The sequence below is a fragment of the Sceloporus undulatus genome, chromosome 11, assembly GCF_019175285.1.
Source record: "Sceloporus undulatus isolate JIND9_A2432 ecotype Alabama chromosome 11, SceUnd_v1.1, whole genome shotgun sequence".
NCBI lineage: Eukaryota > Metazoa > Chordata > Lepidosauria > Squamata > Phrynosomatidae > Sceloporus > Sceloporus undulatus.
In genome coordinates, this window is record NC_056532.1 from 2,471,911 (window position 1) to 2,487,801 (window position 15,891).

Genomic DNA, 15,891 nt, shown 5'->3' on the forward strand with positions numbered 1-15,891 from the left:
TCTATCTATCTATCTATCTATCTATCTATCTATCTATCTATCTATCTATCTCTATGTTCTTCTAGAACATGGCCACATAGCCTGAAAACCCCACCAAAAACGATGGATGCCGCCCATGGAAGCCTTTGACTTCACAACTCCTAACCAATTTGTATTTTATCTAAAGGGGAGAAGATGAGACAATACATAGGAGATGAGTCTGGGGTTTCTTGTTGTTGGGTGCCTTCAAGTCATTTCCGATGGAAGGTGAGCCTAAGGCGAACCTATAACTGTTTTTTTGTGGGCTGAGAATATGTGACATGCCCGAGGTCCCCCAGCGGTTGCAAGCTGCGGTCATGGATCTGCTCAAATCCAGACTTTCAAATGATCTCTCCAATGTGCTGAAACCATTTGGGAGCGAAGGCTCAGTGTGGAACCATAAGCAGTGCCTTTAAAGTTTGGATTGAAACCTGGAATGGATCCGCTGCCCCAGTGACATGGGATCCCGCCGTCTCCGCTGAGCAGAAGCAATTGCTGCGGATAAATATCTACAGCCAGCCAAGCGTTAAAAATAATGGGGGGAAAGAACAAGCCCAAAATAGTTTGCTGGGAGCTGTGCCATCTTCATCCTCCTGAAATCCCACAGACCCACAAGTCAGGGCAGAAGTAATGCTGTGGCCAAATCCATGTGAGCCTCTTCTCCAAAACAAGTGCATTGGGAACGCTTCTCAAAGAGTGTCCACACTGGAGCTGGCATGGGGCAAAACCAGCTTAACCAGTCCCACTGGGGTTCCAGGACTGGGGTTCAAAAATATAGCCGTGTCAGTTTGTAGGATCAGTACGTATAGAGATCTCGTAGAGATCTTTGAGGTTCAATTTGGTTTAGATATTTTGGCTTCTTGGGAAGGTTCAGGCTTGATTTGCTCTCGGACCCATTTATTAGTCATCGTGCACTTTAGGTCAACTGTTTATTGTGAGTGTTTTGGTTGCGTTGTGTATCCCTGCATAGGACTAGATGGCCCTTGTGGTTCTTTACAACTCCTATGATTTTGTATTTTGCAAGGGTCTCTTTATCCGAAAGGAGAAATATCATTTGCGGTCAGACGTAAGAAGCACTCCGGATCTCAGTGGCACTCACTCACAAAGGGCCAGGTGTAAAGTTGTACATAAACTTTGCTGGCAGATATTATTAACAGTTGGTTTGTTGGTTTGATCGCTGGCTTGGGGTTTTTTAACTTCCTTATTCTGGCGCATCTGGGTTTTGCGATAACGCTTGTGGCCGGAGTGAGAGCTCCTTTGGGCATAAAGGAAAGTGCAACGGAGAAAAATGAGAGCGATCTACATATGCTCATGACTACAGATTCTCCTTCAAAGCTTATGAAGGCTGCCGTGGATGATGACGGGTTAACATTTATAATACAACACTGGCTACTCAAAACTCAAACCCCTTAGAAATGCAGTAGTAGCTAGCAGTTCCATGCCAGCGGGGCTGTGAATCCACCCTGGGTTGTAGTGCGAACTTTCAGGGACCTGTACAATGTGCTTAAAATTTTTGGTGGCAGTGGCCAAGTTCAACGCCTTGGTTACCGCCTTTAAAAACAGTTTATTGCTTAGTTCAAAGACCTTTGCAAACTCCTATATCTGTGCATTTCATTTTTCTGCCCTAAGTGCAGTACCTTCCATTTCTCCGTGTTGAATTTCATTTTGTTAGCTTTGGCCCAGCTTTCTAGTCTATTCAGGTCATTTTTAATTTTGATCCTGTCCTCTGGAGTATTGGCTACTCCTCCTAATTTGGTGTCATCTGCAAATTTGATAAGTATGCCCCCAATTCTGTCATCCAGGTCATTGGTAAAGATGTTGAATAGCACTAGGTCCAAGACAAAACCCCGTGGGACCCCACTGGTCACTTCTCTCCAGGATGAAGAAGAGGAGCCATTGTTGAGCACCCTTACTAAGGCGGCTATGGCATTTGGGGATCCTGCAAGCTTTACTCCCCAGAAAGTAACTTTTTCATGCTCTGGGTAGTTAGTTTTAGTTTCTTAGAGAAAAGGGGCCCTTCAAGCACCCAGGTGTGTCCTTTGCATGACTTATGTGTGTCTTTGGCGACCATTTGCAAAAATAAAATACTCCATGTATTTGAGTATTTTGACATTTGGTAGGTTTCAAAGGTTGCAAAGCATCGGGGAAACGGCAGATAAACTGTAACTCCGTTTCATCATAGGAAGGAAATGTCTCAAAAAAGCAAGATTGGCTTGGCTGAATTCTGCAGCCTGCTGTTCCTCCCCCAAATACATTGAACACAAAGTGTGTTTTTTGGGCTCTGTGGCCATGGAAGAGTTTGTTCCTGACGTTTTGCCAGCATCTGTGGCTGGCATCTTCAGAGAATGCTGGCATGGAAGTGAGTTGGGTATATACCCAGGTTCACACACTGTGTGTGTGTATATGTATCTCCAACTCTCTTCCATGGCAGCATTCTCTGAAGATGCCGAAGCCACAGATGCTGGCGAAACGTCAGGAACAAACTCTTCCAGAACATGGCCACAGAGCCCGAAATACCCACAAAAAGCATGGATGCCAGCCGTGAAAGCCTTCGAATTCACACTGAATACAAACTACTTTTACACTTTGAACACAGTTTGCAGTGATATTGAGCCTTCCCTGGTGGTTAAAGTAGTGCCAAACTGTTTTATTTCTGCAGTGTGGCAGCAGCAGCCTCGATCCCAGGTAACTAACCGGATACCTACCTGCAAGTAAAATTCCTTGAACTCAGCTAGACGTAGGAATGTGTGTGTTGTTGTTGTGCACGTTCAAGTCATTTTTGACTTATGGCAACCCTAAGGCAAACCTATATTGGGGTTTTCTTGGCAAGATTTGTTCAGAGGAGGTTTGCCATTGCAATCCTCTGAGGCTGAGAGAGTGTGACTTGCAAAAGACCTATGGCAACCCTAAGGCAAACCTATCCTGGGGTTTTCTTGGCATGATTTGTTCAGAGGAGGTTTGCCAGTGTGACATGTCCAAGGTGCGTTTACACAGCTGAGTACTGTGCCATTATTTTATCTTTCCTTTCTGTTGCCTTTCTTTCTTTCCTTCCTTCCTTCCTTCCTTCCTTCCTTCCTTTCTTTCTTTCTCTAATCCCAAATGGTTTGGGCTCCTACTCCCATATTATGATAGCTAGAGAAGGCTCTCTTGATCCAAACTGAAACCGAGGGATGGAAATAATAGGAAAATTAGCTAGGTATTTCATTTTGGATGTTTATACCCATTTCTGGCCCTCGACGTTTTGCTGTCGGAGTGGGAACTTGGGCTGACCCTCTCTCTCCATCCAATTCAAGGTGCGTAATGCTCAAAGCCAGCCAAATTATTTTGGCACACGGGGCAGAAAGTCCACCAAGCATCTCTCTCCATTCTTGGCAGCACAGGTCCAATAATAACAAATTAAATAGTTGGACGTTTGGGGTCTTTTCCCGACACTCAAAACCTCCTCCTTGAGCCAACACAGTCTGTCTAAACTCTAAAGGAATAGGAAGAACCTTGCTTCTGACTCTCTCCTTCTTCAGCCATGGTTTTCCCACATCTCTACATTCACAACAAGCCTGCGAAGTAGGCTCAGAGCGTGGCAGTTAGGAAATATAAGCGGTAATAAAATGTAAAATGAGATTTAATATTTGGAAATGAACCAAAACCTACAGTAAGATGGAAAATAATGTTTATTCTTAAGGTGAATGTTGTGTATATATACTCGACTGTAACTCGCGTCCAAGTCGAGGGCAGATTTTGGGGGCCACAGTTATGGATTTGGATCTGACCCATTGGATAAGTTAGGGGCATGTAATGAAGGATGTAAAGGATGAAGCAAAGGAAGATAATGCCGAAGAACGTGAAGTCGAAGGCTTTCATGGCCAGCATCTATAGCTTTTTGTGGGTCTTTCGGTCTATGTGGACATGTCCTAGAAGAGTTTATTCCTGACGTTTCGCCAGCATCTGTGGCTGGCATCTTCAGAGAATGCTGGCATGGAAGAGAGTGGGGTACATTCTCCAAAGATGCCAGTCACAGATGCTGGCGAAACGTCAGGAATAAACTCTTCTAGAACATGGCCACAGACCCCGAAAAACCTCTACCCATCTTCCCACTGGGGATTTTGTGATCTATAGTCCAAAAAAAACCCCCAGAGTCTGGATATATATGTCTCCTATTTTGCGATCCATCTTTGCAGTAAAGGAAGAAATGCCAGTCCCCGGAAGCAAAGCGCTGTCAGCCAACAGTGCCGTCCAGTCCTAGACATTATCCAGATCTCTGCCGCAGTAGCCTCCCAAAACCAGGCTGCGTATTTCAAAGCGGTGACAAACGCAGTGCAACAGCCGTAAAACTGTGGCAGCCAGAAATGTAAGCCATGCTCCTTAATGCTTAATGTTAACTACCTTGGGCAAGATGAGTTCGCCATACATCTTCCATCTGTGTGGGCCTGTTTCCCATTTGAGACGGCTGGCTTTTCCCTAAGCGTTGTATGTCAGAAAGTTATTTTCTCCTTCAGCCTGTGTCGAAAATGATGGGCTTTGCACAAACAAGCCACAGGTGTCTACCTGCGCATAAAAATCCTTAGGAACACATCAGGATTCAAAACTCTTGATACTCCATTATTCTTTCTGGCAGGGCTTCTGGACTTTTGGGGAAACCGTTTTGCAACTGGGAAATAAATAATAGATGATCTTCTTGCCATCTCTGTACAAGGGCATTGCTAATAATAATGATGATGATAATGATAATAACAACTTTATTTGTACCCCACCTCTCTGTCGGAAGACAACAGAGGCAGCTTACAATAAAAAGTCCAGACAATACAACAACAATATCCCAATTTTACAAAACTAATATAAGGCCTGTTGCAGACTGCCAAAATAAAGCTGCTTTGGATCTCTTTGGAGGTATGCTCTTTAAATGGTGCATGGGTCCTAAGAGTCCGGAGGTTGCGCCAAAGCCACACTCCATTCCTAAGCACTGGAGGGCAGCTTTGGTGCAGCTTCTGGATTCTTCAGATGCATGCATCATTTAAACAGCATACCTCCAAAGAGACCCGAAGCAGCTTTATTTTGCCAGTCTGTAACAGGCCTAAGTTAGGTTTCTGCACCTTTTGATAGAGCCTCTGAAATTTGGAGCAGATGTGTTTCCCTCCGATACAGAAGCCTGACACTGAGTCTCTCGACGATCGCTCCGCTTGCCGGAGTAAAACAAACATCCGACGGTATGGGAATTTCCTCTAAACATGAAAAGCCTTCCAGACATTTCCGGCGTGCCACGTAACTGGCCTTTGCCCATCGCTCCAGAGGCTGGGAACACAAAACTGGCAGGCAGATGGACAAGAGGGTATTAATTTTAGTCCCGTGCATAAAATAAGTCCCAAAGAATGCATGTGGTCGGTTTCTGTTGGAGAGCTTTGCAACGGGCGCGTTGCCAAGTTTGGGTTTTTTAAAAAGGGTCCTTAGGAATATAGCCAAGGAATATAATTTAAGAGATGCCAGGGTCCTGGACTGTTCATAGGGCTGTGGAAAGCAGAGAGTGGGAGAAAGCAAGGATTCGTGGCATGGCTTTCTCAGTGGTGTCACCCAGTCTGTGAAATTCCTTCCCCCAAAAGACTGGTCTGTCTTCTTTTCTAGGCTTGGTCTAGGCGATGAAGCAGTTTCTTCTGCAACAGATGTTCTTTAATCTGAAATGTTTCTGGCTTGTGCTTGTACTTAGGATTTTTTCGAGCCTAGCCTAACCTAGCTATGGTGTGGTGCAACAAATAAGGCGCCAGCAACTGGGAAGAGCATGGAGTGACAAGGTTTTCCATTGAGATGAGAGACGATCCAATAGGTAGTAATGGTGGCTTAGATCTGATTATTGGGACCAACTGAACCGTCTTTTCATCCTGATGCTATCCACCTGAACCTTTGCAATGGGATTCAGGTGGATTCCTGCTCTTGCATTCCAAAACGGACTGGTCTTCAGTTTTGGTATCTTCTTGCAGACCAGAACGGACTGGTCTTCAGTTTGGTATCTTCTTGCAGACCAAGAATGGACTGGTCTTCGGTCTTGGTATCTTCTTGCAGACCAAGAATGGACTGGTCTTCGGTCTTGGTGTCCTCTTGCAGACCAAGAACGGACTGGTCTTCGGTCTTGGTGTCCTCTTGCAGACCAAGAACGGACTGGTCTTCGGTCTTGGTGTCCTCTTGCAGACCAAGAACGGACTGGTCTTCGGTCTTGGTATCTTCTTGCAGACCAAGAACGGACTGGTCTTCGGTCTTGGTATCTTCTTGCAGACCAAGAACAGACTGGTCTTCAGTCTTGGTATCCAACACTAACAAAGAAATTGCAAACAACATTTCTCCAGGAGTCCCCAAGCAACCAAGTTGGACATAATTCAAAGATATAGCCATGTTGGTCTGTAGGATCAGTATATAGAGAGCTCTTGTTGCACCTTTGAGACTCCCTGAAAGAAAGAAGTTGGCAGCCTGAGCTTTCCTAGACTTTGGTCTACTTCCTCTGATGCATGCAGCTGGACAGAGTTGAGTTGCCGAGTTATAGCTAGAGTCAGCATGTTTGAAGCTTTGGATTATATAGCGAACGCCTGATCAGACAAGAAGCAACAGGATCAATGAAAGTGGTTGACACAGTTCATGGATTTATCATCATTTCCAGGTCAGAAATTTCAACAGTCTTTAGATCGATTAAGAACCATGCTCATAGCCTCCATTAATACATTATGATCCATTCTTTTTTCGATATCGTATTGAATCATATTCTAATCCAGGACAATCAAAACCAAAATTGAAGTGTGGATGTATAGCGGGCCCTTGGTATCTTCTGGGGTTTGGTTCCAGGACCCCCATGGATACCAAAATCCACGGATGCTCAAGTCCCATTAAATACAGTGGCAGAGTAAAACAGTGTCTTTTATATAAAAGGGCCAAATCAAGGTTCGCTTTTGGGGATGTATATATATTAAAAATCTTTACAAGACGTGGGTGGTTGAATCCATGAATAAGAATCCACAGATATGGAGGGACTATTTTAAAGCATGAAACCTGTTAGTAGTCCTATTTAGATTAGGCCCCATTGTTAAAGTAGGTCAACACTTGAGTAAACCGCATCCATTCAAAGGGTCTACTCTAGCTGGGATTGTGTAGAAGAGTCAGGCTTCGATGGAACTGAAAAAGCAGAACTTCTTTCTTTGGATGGCCCCTGGGTTACATCCTCTCCAGAAAGATCAATATCCTGGACTCTATGGGAAAGGAGTACCTTGTTTATCTTGGTCTTAAGGAAACCACAAGAGATGGGCTGTACATGGAAGCGAACTGCTATTTACACATGTACTCTGCTCCATCGCAGCAGCAGCGAAAGGTCATAAAAACGGAGGGCTCTGGGGGCCTGGATTAGCAAAGCGTTGAGCCGCATGGTAGTACCAGTTCTCAGGCTTTCCCCGAAAGGTTTGCAGAGTGTTTCTGTTCCTTGTATAGGCTTCTGGATCATTTTTGGAGCCTCTGTTGCAAACCCAGTTCAAAGTGGGAAAGGATTTGTATAGTCGGGTAAGTCAGTGGTGGAAAAAATGAGAGTGGGTTGAAAAATTGCCGTTCACGATCCGTACTGGGCTTTTAATCCATCAGCGTTATGCCCCAGACTGACCCTGATGCCGACCATGGGCCAAGATTTTAATCCAGGTTATATTTAGTTAAAAATGCAAAATATTCAGAGATCTGAAAATATGTGGGTTGGAAGTTTCTTTTATTTTTGTTCATATTTTATTTTATTTGTTGCCAGATTGCCATGATAGTTTCTCTAAAACCTTTGGACTCTCCGGTATCCATCCGGCTGGATTACAAGAAAACAATTTAATCCTGGCTTCATCGCAGAGACTGTAAAGGCCGCCGTTCCTTCTGAGACGAAATCCAAACTTTTGTGGAATGGTCTCAGTTGAGCCGGACAGATTAAAAAAGAACGGGGGGCAAATCTGGTTTCTATCCACCCTCCAGACATTGGGCTATATCCCTCTGAACACAAAATGCCTATTTTAAGCCAGGATGCATCGCACAAACACACCCTGCAAAGCAAGACATCCCAGTTACTCCAGATCCATCATTTCCAATGTGCAGATTTTTTGGAAAGGAAGGAGAGAGTGCGACAACACTTTGCACAAAGATCCACTGGCAACTGGAGAGGCTGTTCCAGATTTCATGAAGGCAATAGTCACAAGGTTGCGAGCCCATTGATGGGTTTTTCCCATCAATGTCCTTAGAAGGAAGTTCCCCTAATAAAGATGATTTTTCCTGTATTTATCCCCTTAAGTGGATCTTTTTTCTTCCTTACTTAGGCCTGTTCCAGACTGCCAAAATAAAGCTGCTTGGGGTCTCTTTGGAGGTATGCTGTTTAAATGATGCATGCGTCCTAAGAATCCGGAAGCTGCACCAAAGCTGCCCTCCAGTGCTTAGGAATGGAGTCTGGCTTTGGCGCAACCTCCGGACTGTTAGGACCCATGCGTCACTTAAATAGCATACCTCCAAAGAGACCCAAAGCAGCTTTATTTTGGCAGTCTGGAACAGGCCTAAGAGTTTTTTATTTTGGAGGTTGCATACTCACTTGTTCACAAACAGTGCGTGCCGAGGCTTATGTGGCCAAACAGCACCACCCAGATGCCACAGGGAGGTAGCGCCAGCTTTGCCAACGTCGTTTTTGCAGAAAGAGACGTACGCAAACACTTTAGGAATGAAACTCCAATGCGAGGGTGGAGAGGACGATCCTAAAAGCAACGCATCCAAGGTAGCATGCAGTGCCGATAGAATGGCTATTGAATGTTGAAGGGAGCGTGATGGCGACGAAAAGCCAGCATGGATTTTGGAGCGGCTGAAAAGCCTGAACATTGTGTGTCCAGCCTGAACATTGTGTTGTCATACTGCCATAACGCAAGATGTTTTGGTCAGTTTTGTCATTGTTCCAGAACCAAAGAAGGGAACGCAAGGGCCGCCGAGTCCAAATCCTGCCATGCAGAGGTCACTGGCATATTTGCAACCTCTTTGCAACTATTACTCATTGCTGAAAAGTGGGAAAGTGTTAAAAGATGTAATGCAAATCTCACAAAGCAATGGTAAGGCCTTCAAGACTCTAATAACACAATTATAATGCCTACCGTCACCGTTTCGTTGGATAATATTTATTGCATTTTCACAGAAATCGATTTCTAATATTCATATTCTGTCGTAACATTTTTCACATTGGTTCCCCATAACCTGCTTTAAGCTTGATTTCCGTGTCCAATTGCACATTTCTGATTGTTCTTAAGTATGTTTGAGAGTGTATTTATTCCAATGACTTGAATTTCCCTTTATTCCATCTTTCTTTACAACATTGAAAGACTAATTTCCAACCCTCCTTCCGTTGTTTGAGTGGCCTTTTCTTCAGCAACGCTGACCATTTCTCGCATATCTAGCGCTTTAGCTAAACAGTCTTCTATTGTTGGTATTTCAGGGCTTTCCCATTGCATTGGAGTTTCATTTCTAAGTCTCTTTCTGCAAATCATGTACATTAGGTTTTATCATGGACATATTTTAACAATGTTAGTACATTCTGTTTTAAATAATTCCATTTCCTTTCAAAAACGATCCTCGCTGCCGTGACACTATATAGAACAAGCACTTTATATGTTTCCATAACATTTTACCTTCACCGTTTTGTTGCACCAGGATTGTTATTCAATGACCAATATTGTTCTTTGATTTTGTTCCTAGATGGGTGTTTCTCTACGAAAAAGGCTACCAGTCCAAGGACGGGATCATCAGCTCCGTCTCCGTGAAGCTCAAAGGCTTAACACTGACCAACTTTAGCGATATGGGTCCGTACATTTGGGACGTGGCGGATTATGTTTTCCCACCGCAGGTAAGAACGCACAGTTTCAGGTGAGATGCGCCCAAAGAAAGAATGGATGGATTTCTTTCCCTTAGTTTTTCCATCTTCAAAATGGTACCGTAGTCGAGTTGGATCATAGAATCCTAGAGTTGGAAGAGACCCCAAAAAGGGCCATCCAGTCCAACCCCATTCTGCCATGCAGGAACTCTCAATCAAAGCATCCCCATTGACAGATGGCCATCCAGCCTCTGTTTAAAGACCTCCAAAGAAGGAGACTCCACTATACTCCAAGGGAGTTTGTTCCACTATCGAACAGCCCTTACTCTCAGGAGGTTCCTCCTAATGTTGAGCTGGAATCTCTTTTCCTGGAGCTTGCTCTGGGTCCTAGTCTCTGGAGCAGCAGAAAACAAGCTTGCTCCCTCCTCAATACGACATCCCTTCAATTATTTAAACAGGGCTATCATATCACCTCTTAACCTTCTCTTCTCCAGACTCAGCCTATTTGGTGTCCATTTACTCATGTATGTCCATATATTTTTCACAAGGTGCATTAGATCGTTGCATCCATCTGCAGCTGAAAACAAGCAAATGCAAAAATTTGGAATCAAGCAGCTCCTTCACGTTTCACTTATGGGAGGCAAGTGGGATATATACACACACACACACACACACACATCAAATGCAGCAAATTAATACATATTTTTTGAACACTGGGTACTTTAAATACAGATAATTGTGTGCTTTCAACCTTAAAACACCACTTTAACTGCCCTGGCTCAATGCTATGAAATTCAGGGGGCTGTTGTTTTGTGAGACGTTTATCGCACTGAGACATAGCAGTTAAAGTGGTGTCAGACTCGATTGTTTCTGCAGTGTGGATGCAGCCTTAGATGTAAATGTTGCCCCCCCCCCAACCTCTCCCTCAAGTAGTTAAGTCCAGTTGGCAAAGCAAAACTGTTGGGATCCAGAGCAATGTGGCGGTGGATCCATTCTGGGTTTTAGCCCCAACTCCTAGATGCTGGACCTATTTGAGGGATGGCATTCGGAACGTTGGATAGTTCCTTTAAAGTTCAGGCTAAAACCCAGAACGGATCCATCCCTCCATCGACACAGAACCCACCGGCCTCCGTTGGACATGACTATTGTAGTGGGGAATTTTCCTATTGCTCTTCTTGCAATTCATCTTCTGTTCCCTTTCCAGGGAGACAGTTCCTTTGTGGTGATGACCAACTTCATTGTAACTCGGAGACAGAAGCAAGAAACGTGTCCAGAGGTAAGCCATACACTATCCTTATCTATCTATCTATCTATCTATCTATCTATCTATCTATCTATTTTAATGTTTCCATTATAATGTACTGGCCCGCCTTATCCGCAGATTCTTTTTATCCACGGATTCAAGCATCCACGGCTTGAAAATATCCCCCCAAAAGTGTATATTCCAAAAAGCAAACCTTGGTTTGCCATTTTATATCAGGGACACCATTTTGCTATGCCATTGCCTTGAATGTGTCTTTTTACATGTTGTGTGTTTTTAATGTTGTAAGCCGCCCTGAGTCCCAGCCTTGGGAGAAGGGCAGGATGATGATGATGATGATGATGGGATTTGAGCGCCCATGGATTTTGTTATCCATGGAGGATCCTGGAACCAAACCCTTGCTTGGCTGACTGGGGTTGATGGGAGCTGCAGTCCAAAAACATCTGGAGGACCATCTGGAGGAGGACCGCTCGGTTTGTAAGGATGAAGTTTTCAATAGGACTGCAGAGTTCAGTTCATCTTTATTATGGCCACAGACCTGCGCAAGGAGTGCGGAGCGCAATGGTAGGGTGAGCGCATGCTGTGGTCCTCTGGAAATTATTGGACAGCAGCTCCCATCAGCCCTCAACCATAAGGATGATAGGTGCTCCAGACCAATCTCGTCTTGGAGGCCAGAAGCTATCCATCCCAAAGGTGACAATGAGAATGAGATCTTATTACCAACGCTGCATCTTCATTCCTGAACGACTCCCGTTTTTCCTCCTTTCTCCTAGCATCCGGATGCAAGCAAATGCGAGGAAGACAGTAAATGTGCGCAAGGGAAGTTCCTTCGCCAGGGTCAAGGTGAGAAGGAGAAGAGCATCCCCCAAAAAACTCTTTTTGCAAACTGATTTGTGGTTTAAGCCTTCCGTTATATCACTTGTTGTATCAGGACCGACCCAGCGCATGTGGCAGATTGTCAATGGCATGAAAGGACATGCCATGTTGTTACTTACGTAATTTATCGGGAATGTCTTTTTCCTACCTGGAAGGGTGAGATTTGCCTCTTTTAGGTACCAAAGTAACCTGTCTGACCTAGGATATGTCTGATCCAAGCACCTTGGCTTTGGGAACGAAATAAGACCTATGGCCTCGGACATCAAAATGCGTGGGGACAACAAATGTAGCTGTCACCAGTGTCTGCATTTTAAAATGTACCATATACCCAAGGCTGGCAAGGGCAGTTTCAATTAATTGTATTAATGAAACCATTTTATTAATGAAAGAATTGTATTGCTTGAATGTTAAGATGTAGGTTTAACTATTCTCATAGGATGTACACCGTTGGCAGGTTTATTTTATCTATTTTAATTGATTGTGTAACTTTACAGCACTTTATAAATAAATAAATGTATAAATAAAGCTTAATAATTATATATATATATACACACACATACACACACACACACACACACACCACTACCAATTTATATAAGTCATTTTCAAAGTTGCTATACCAAATATATTAAATGGTTAGCTTAATTGTTATTATACAAGATTCCCTTATTCCTCGGACAATAGATACCTTCTAATATAATAGGACTCTCCAGTATTTTTTCTCCTCTGATTATAGGGCATCCTGTTTAACATATTTGAAAGATAAATTTCCATTCTTGATTCAGATTTGGTTTTCAAAATTTCTTGCGTCGCATTACCGTCCCACTTTTTAAGATGCTTTTAAAATGTCCCTGTTTCTCTCTCTTCCTCCCACTTTCCCACTTTATGCTCAGCTTCCTTCAATTGCTGCAAACGGAGCTCAAGTAGTTGGCACTGAATTAATTCAAGTCTGCTGTAATCCGCCTTGATTCCTTCAGGAAAAGGTGGAATATAAATAAATAAAATAATAATAATAATAATAATAATAATTCAGGGTGAATTTTGCCCTTCCCTGTGGGCTCTGGCCAAAGCAAACTCCTGCAACCTCTCATGGCTTGTGCGTTCTTCCTTATGGAGTAACCTTTGCCATCTTGACCATACTCTTGAGCTTGTTCAGCCACATCTGTGAAATGCTGGTGGCTATGTTACTACTCTACCGCTGTGGTTCAGGGACACTCAACTCATTCCCCATTGACGGGAAATGATTTGTGGGACCATATCTCACTTTCACAACATCTCCACCAGCTTCTGGTCCATTTCTGAGCTCTTGAAGCAAGCATTGCTACTTGAATTCAATGGTGCGAATCCTATAGCCTTCCAGGTGTTCTTGGATTGTATCACCCAGCAGTCCTTGCCAGTATAAGTCAGTGGTGACTAACGTTAGATTCTGTATATGATGGTCTCTCAGATGATTTTTTTTTACTAACTATACATTTGCTATCTGTTTTCTTCAGGGATCATGACTGGGAAATGTGTGAATTTCAGCCATGCGCAGAAGACCTGTGAGATTTATGGCTGGTGCCCTGTAGAGATTGATGATGAAGTGCCCAAGTAAGTTTCCGCTTTCTTATCCTAATGATGCTCATTCTCACAAGAACATTGTTGCTTTATACTCCGTCAGATCCTTGACCCATTGGGGGTAAAACTAAACATTAAGGGTATTTAATAGTAGTAGTAGTAGTAGTAGTAGTAGTATGGTATAGCATATTCCCACAGATGAGCACCTCTGTCTTCTCGGGATTAAGTTCCAGTTTGTTTGCCTTCATCCATTCCCAATTAATCCTCTGTCATCTCACTTTTTGAAATGCCTTTAAAATGTCCCGGTTTCTTTCTCCATTTCTCCCTTTGTGCACAGTTTACTTCCATTGCTGCAAACTGAGTTCAAAGTGCAAAAGTAGTTTGCACAAAAAACAGTTTGCACAAATCCTGTCAATTCAGGCAAAAGCATACTGTTGTGGCATCTCTCAGCTTTGCATCTTGACCACATTGCGATGTTTCGTGGGCACACGCATCCCACTGTTTTCACCCGCCACGTGTTGGAAAGTATCGGAACGGAGGTAAACGACGTCCAACTAGAGAAACAGGTTCTAATCCTCCTTTTTTCTTTGCCTCTTCCATGTTTTGGCATCTGGGCATCTTGTGCCTTGCAGCCCACCGCTGCTTCTAGCCGCTGAAAACTTCACCTTGTTTATCAAGAACAGCATCACGTTCCCCAAGTTCAAAGTCTCCAGGTAAGTGAAGGATGCTGATGGTGAAAGGTAGGTCTTCAATGGCCAGAATACACTGGGCTGCTTCCAGAATATTCTGGAGCTGGAGTTGCCCTGAATTCCCCCATTGCCTCTGAACTCCAGAGCGATGCCGAGTGTCCATTCACAAGATAGAGTATAGTATAGTATAGTATAGTATAGTGGCCTCGTTCCCACTACCTTTTAAACCGGATCGCAATTCGGTTTGCATCGGTTCAAACGACACTGGTTCCCACTGAAATCGATTCACTGAAGCGATTCGGTGACCGAGGCCATGCACCAAACCCATTTAACCTGCGTCTTTTTGACGCTGATTTTTCCCACGTCTTTTTCGCCAAATCGATTCAACGCAAGTGTGAATCACAAGCGGATCGGAATCGATTCAAATTTGCCCTTCGATTGGCTGGAACCAAACCGTTTTGAATCGATTCATTCATAAATGGGTTGTTTTAGTGCCAGAAAATGCAATCGAGGCAAATGTAGCGGGAATCACACTCCGATGTCAAATCGATCCATCAATTCGGATTGCACACCGATTTATCTCTAAGTGGGAACGAGAGTATAGTATAACGTATGCTTTTTCTTGGTTGTTGTGTTGTTTTGTGCTTTGTTTCTTTGCTGAATAATAATACAACAGCAACAGCATAAGTTCATAACTATCAAGGAACGAGTTAAACACAACCAGAGGAAATAACTGCTGTTGTTATGTGTCTTCAGATCAAGTTTAACTTCTAGAAGTCCTCTTCTAAACTTTGCTTGGGGAGGTTTATTCTAAGGAGGTTTGCCACCGTTGCCTTCCTCTGAGGCTGAGACAGTATGACCTCCCCAGGGTCACCCAACGGGTTTCCATACCTGAGTTGGATTCAAGTCCTAGTTTCCAGAATACTGGTCCAAGGACTCAAAGCGTTACTCAACGAATCAAAGAACGCAGACGCAATCAAGTGTGGCTTTTGTCTTCCCCGCAGACGCAACCTTGTTGAGAAAATCACCAAGCCCTACCTGAGGAACTGCACCTACCACAGAGTCAGGGACCCCTTGTGCCCTGTGTTTGAGCTGGGCTACGTGGTGAAGGAATCTGGGCAGACCTTTTCGGTCCTTGCTCGGAAGGTAAGGATCCCTCCGTCGTTTTGGGGGCAACAGAAAAGGATGTGTGGTGGGAACCCAAGAAGACGAAGGTGGGACCAAGACGATGGAGGTGTTCCCAATATTCAGGAACGCTGGCATCCAAGCAAGGGGCAGAGGGCTGTTCGAAAGTGAGGGAATCAAAAGTTACAGGGCTTTTAAGTGGGGATGTTTACTTCTTGAGAAGGTTGAACCTCAATTGACAGAGGCAGTCTACATATCTTCTACTGGGGATGTACAATGGTTGTCCATTGAGAGAAACAGAATGTTGGCCAGATACATCAGAGCTTTTCTTATGTTGCATTGCCAACCCACTTGATTTTGATTTTGCCATTTTGTATAAGGGACACCATTGCGTGTATTGGGACTTGAGCATCCATGGATATTGCTATCTGTGGAGGGTCCTGGACCCAAACCCCAACGGATACCAAGGGCCAGCTGTAGTTTGGATTTGTTGCATTATATCTCTGGTTAACTCAAGGTGACATAGGTGCCAT

At 43.9% G+C, this 15,891-nt stretch overlaps 2 protein-coding genes across 6 annotated transcripts in view; both read left to right on the plus strand.

The window, feature by feature from the left end:
* The window catches only part of UBE2G1 (ubiquitin conjugating enzyme E2 G1), a 554,317-nt gene that overhangs the window by 402,530 nt on the left and 135,896 nt on the right, over positions 1 to 15,891 (plus strand). The gene's annotated exons all lie outside the window — the stretch shown is intronic.
* P2RX1 (purinergic receptor P2X 1) overlaps positions 1 to 15,891 on the plus strand; it is a 30,146-nt gene that overhangs the window by 7,567 nt on the left and 6,688 nt on the right. For 3 of the 4 annotated variants that reach the window (XM_042442878.1, XM_042442875.1, XM_042442876.1), the window contains 6 exons: positions 9,736 to 9,883; positions 11,055 to 11,126; positions 11,885 to 11,954; positions 13,481 to 13,577; positions 14,177 to 14,257; positions 15,238 to 15,379. In XM_042442878.1, coding sequence (XP_042298812.1) covers positions 9,836 to 9,883; positions 11,055 to 11,126; positions 11,885 to 11,954; positions 13,481 to 13,577; positions 14,177 to 14,257; positions 15,238 to 15,379 — 510 coding nt within the window. In that variant the 5' untranslated portion in view covers positions 9,736 to 9,835. Of the gene's footprint in view, positions 1 to 8,534; positions 9,096 to 9,735; positions 9,884 to 11,054; positions 11,127 to 11,884; positions 11,955 to 13,480; positions 13,578 to 14,176; positions 14,258 to 15,237; positions 15,380 to 15,891 lie in introns of those variants that run through there. The other variant, XM_042442877.1, reaches the window with a different exon arrangement.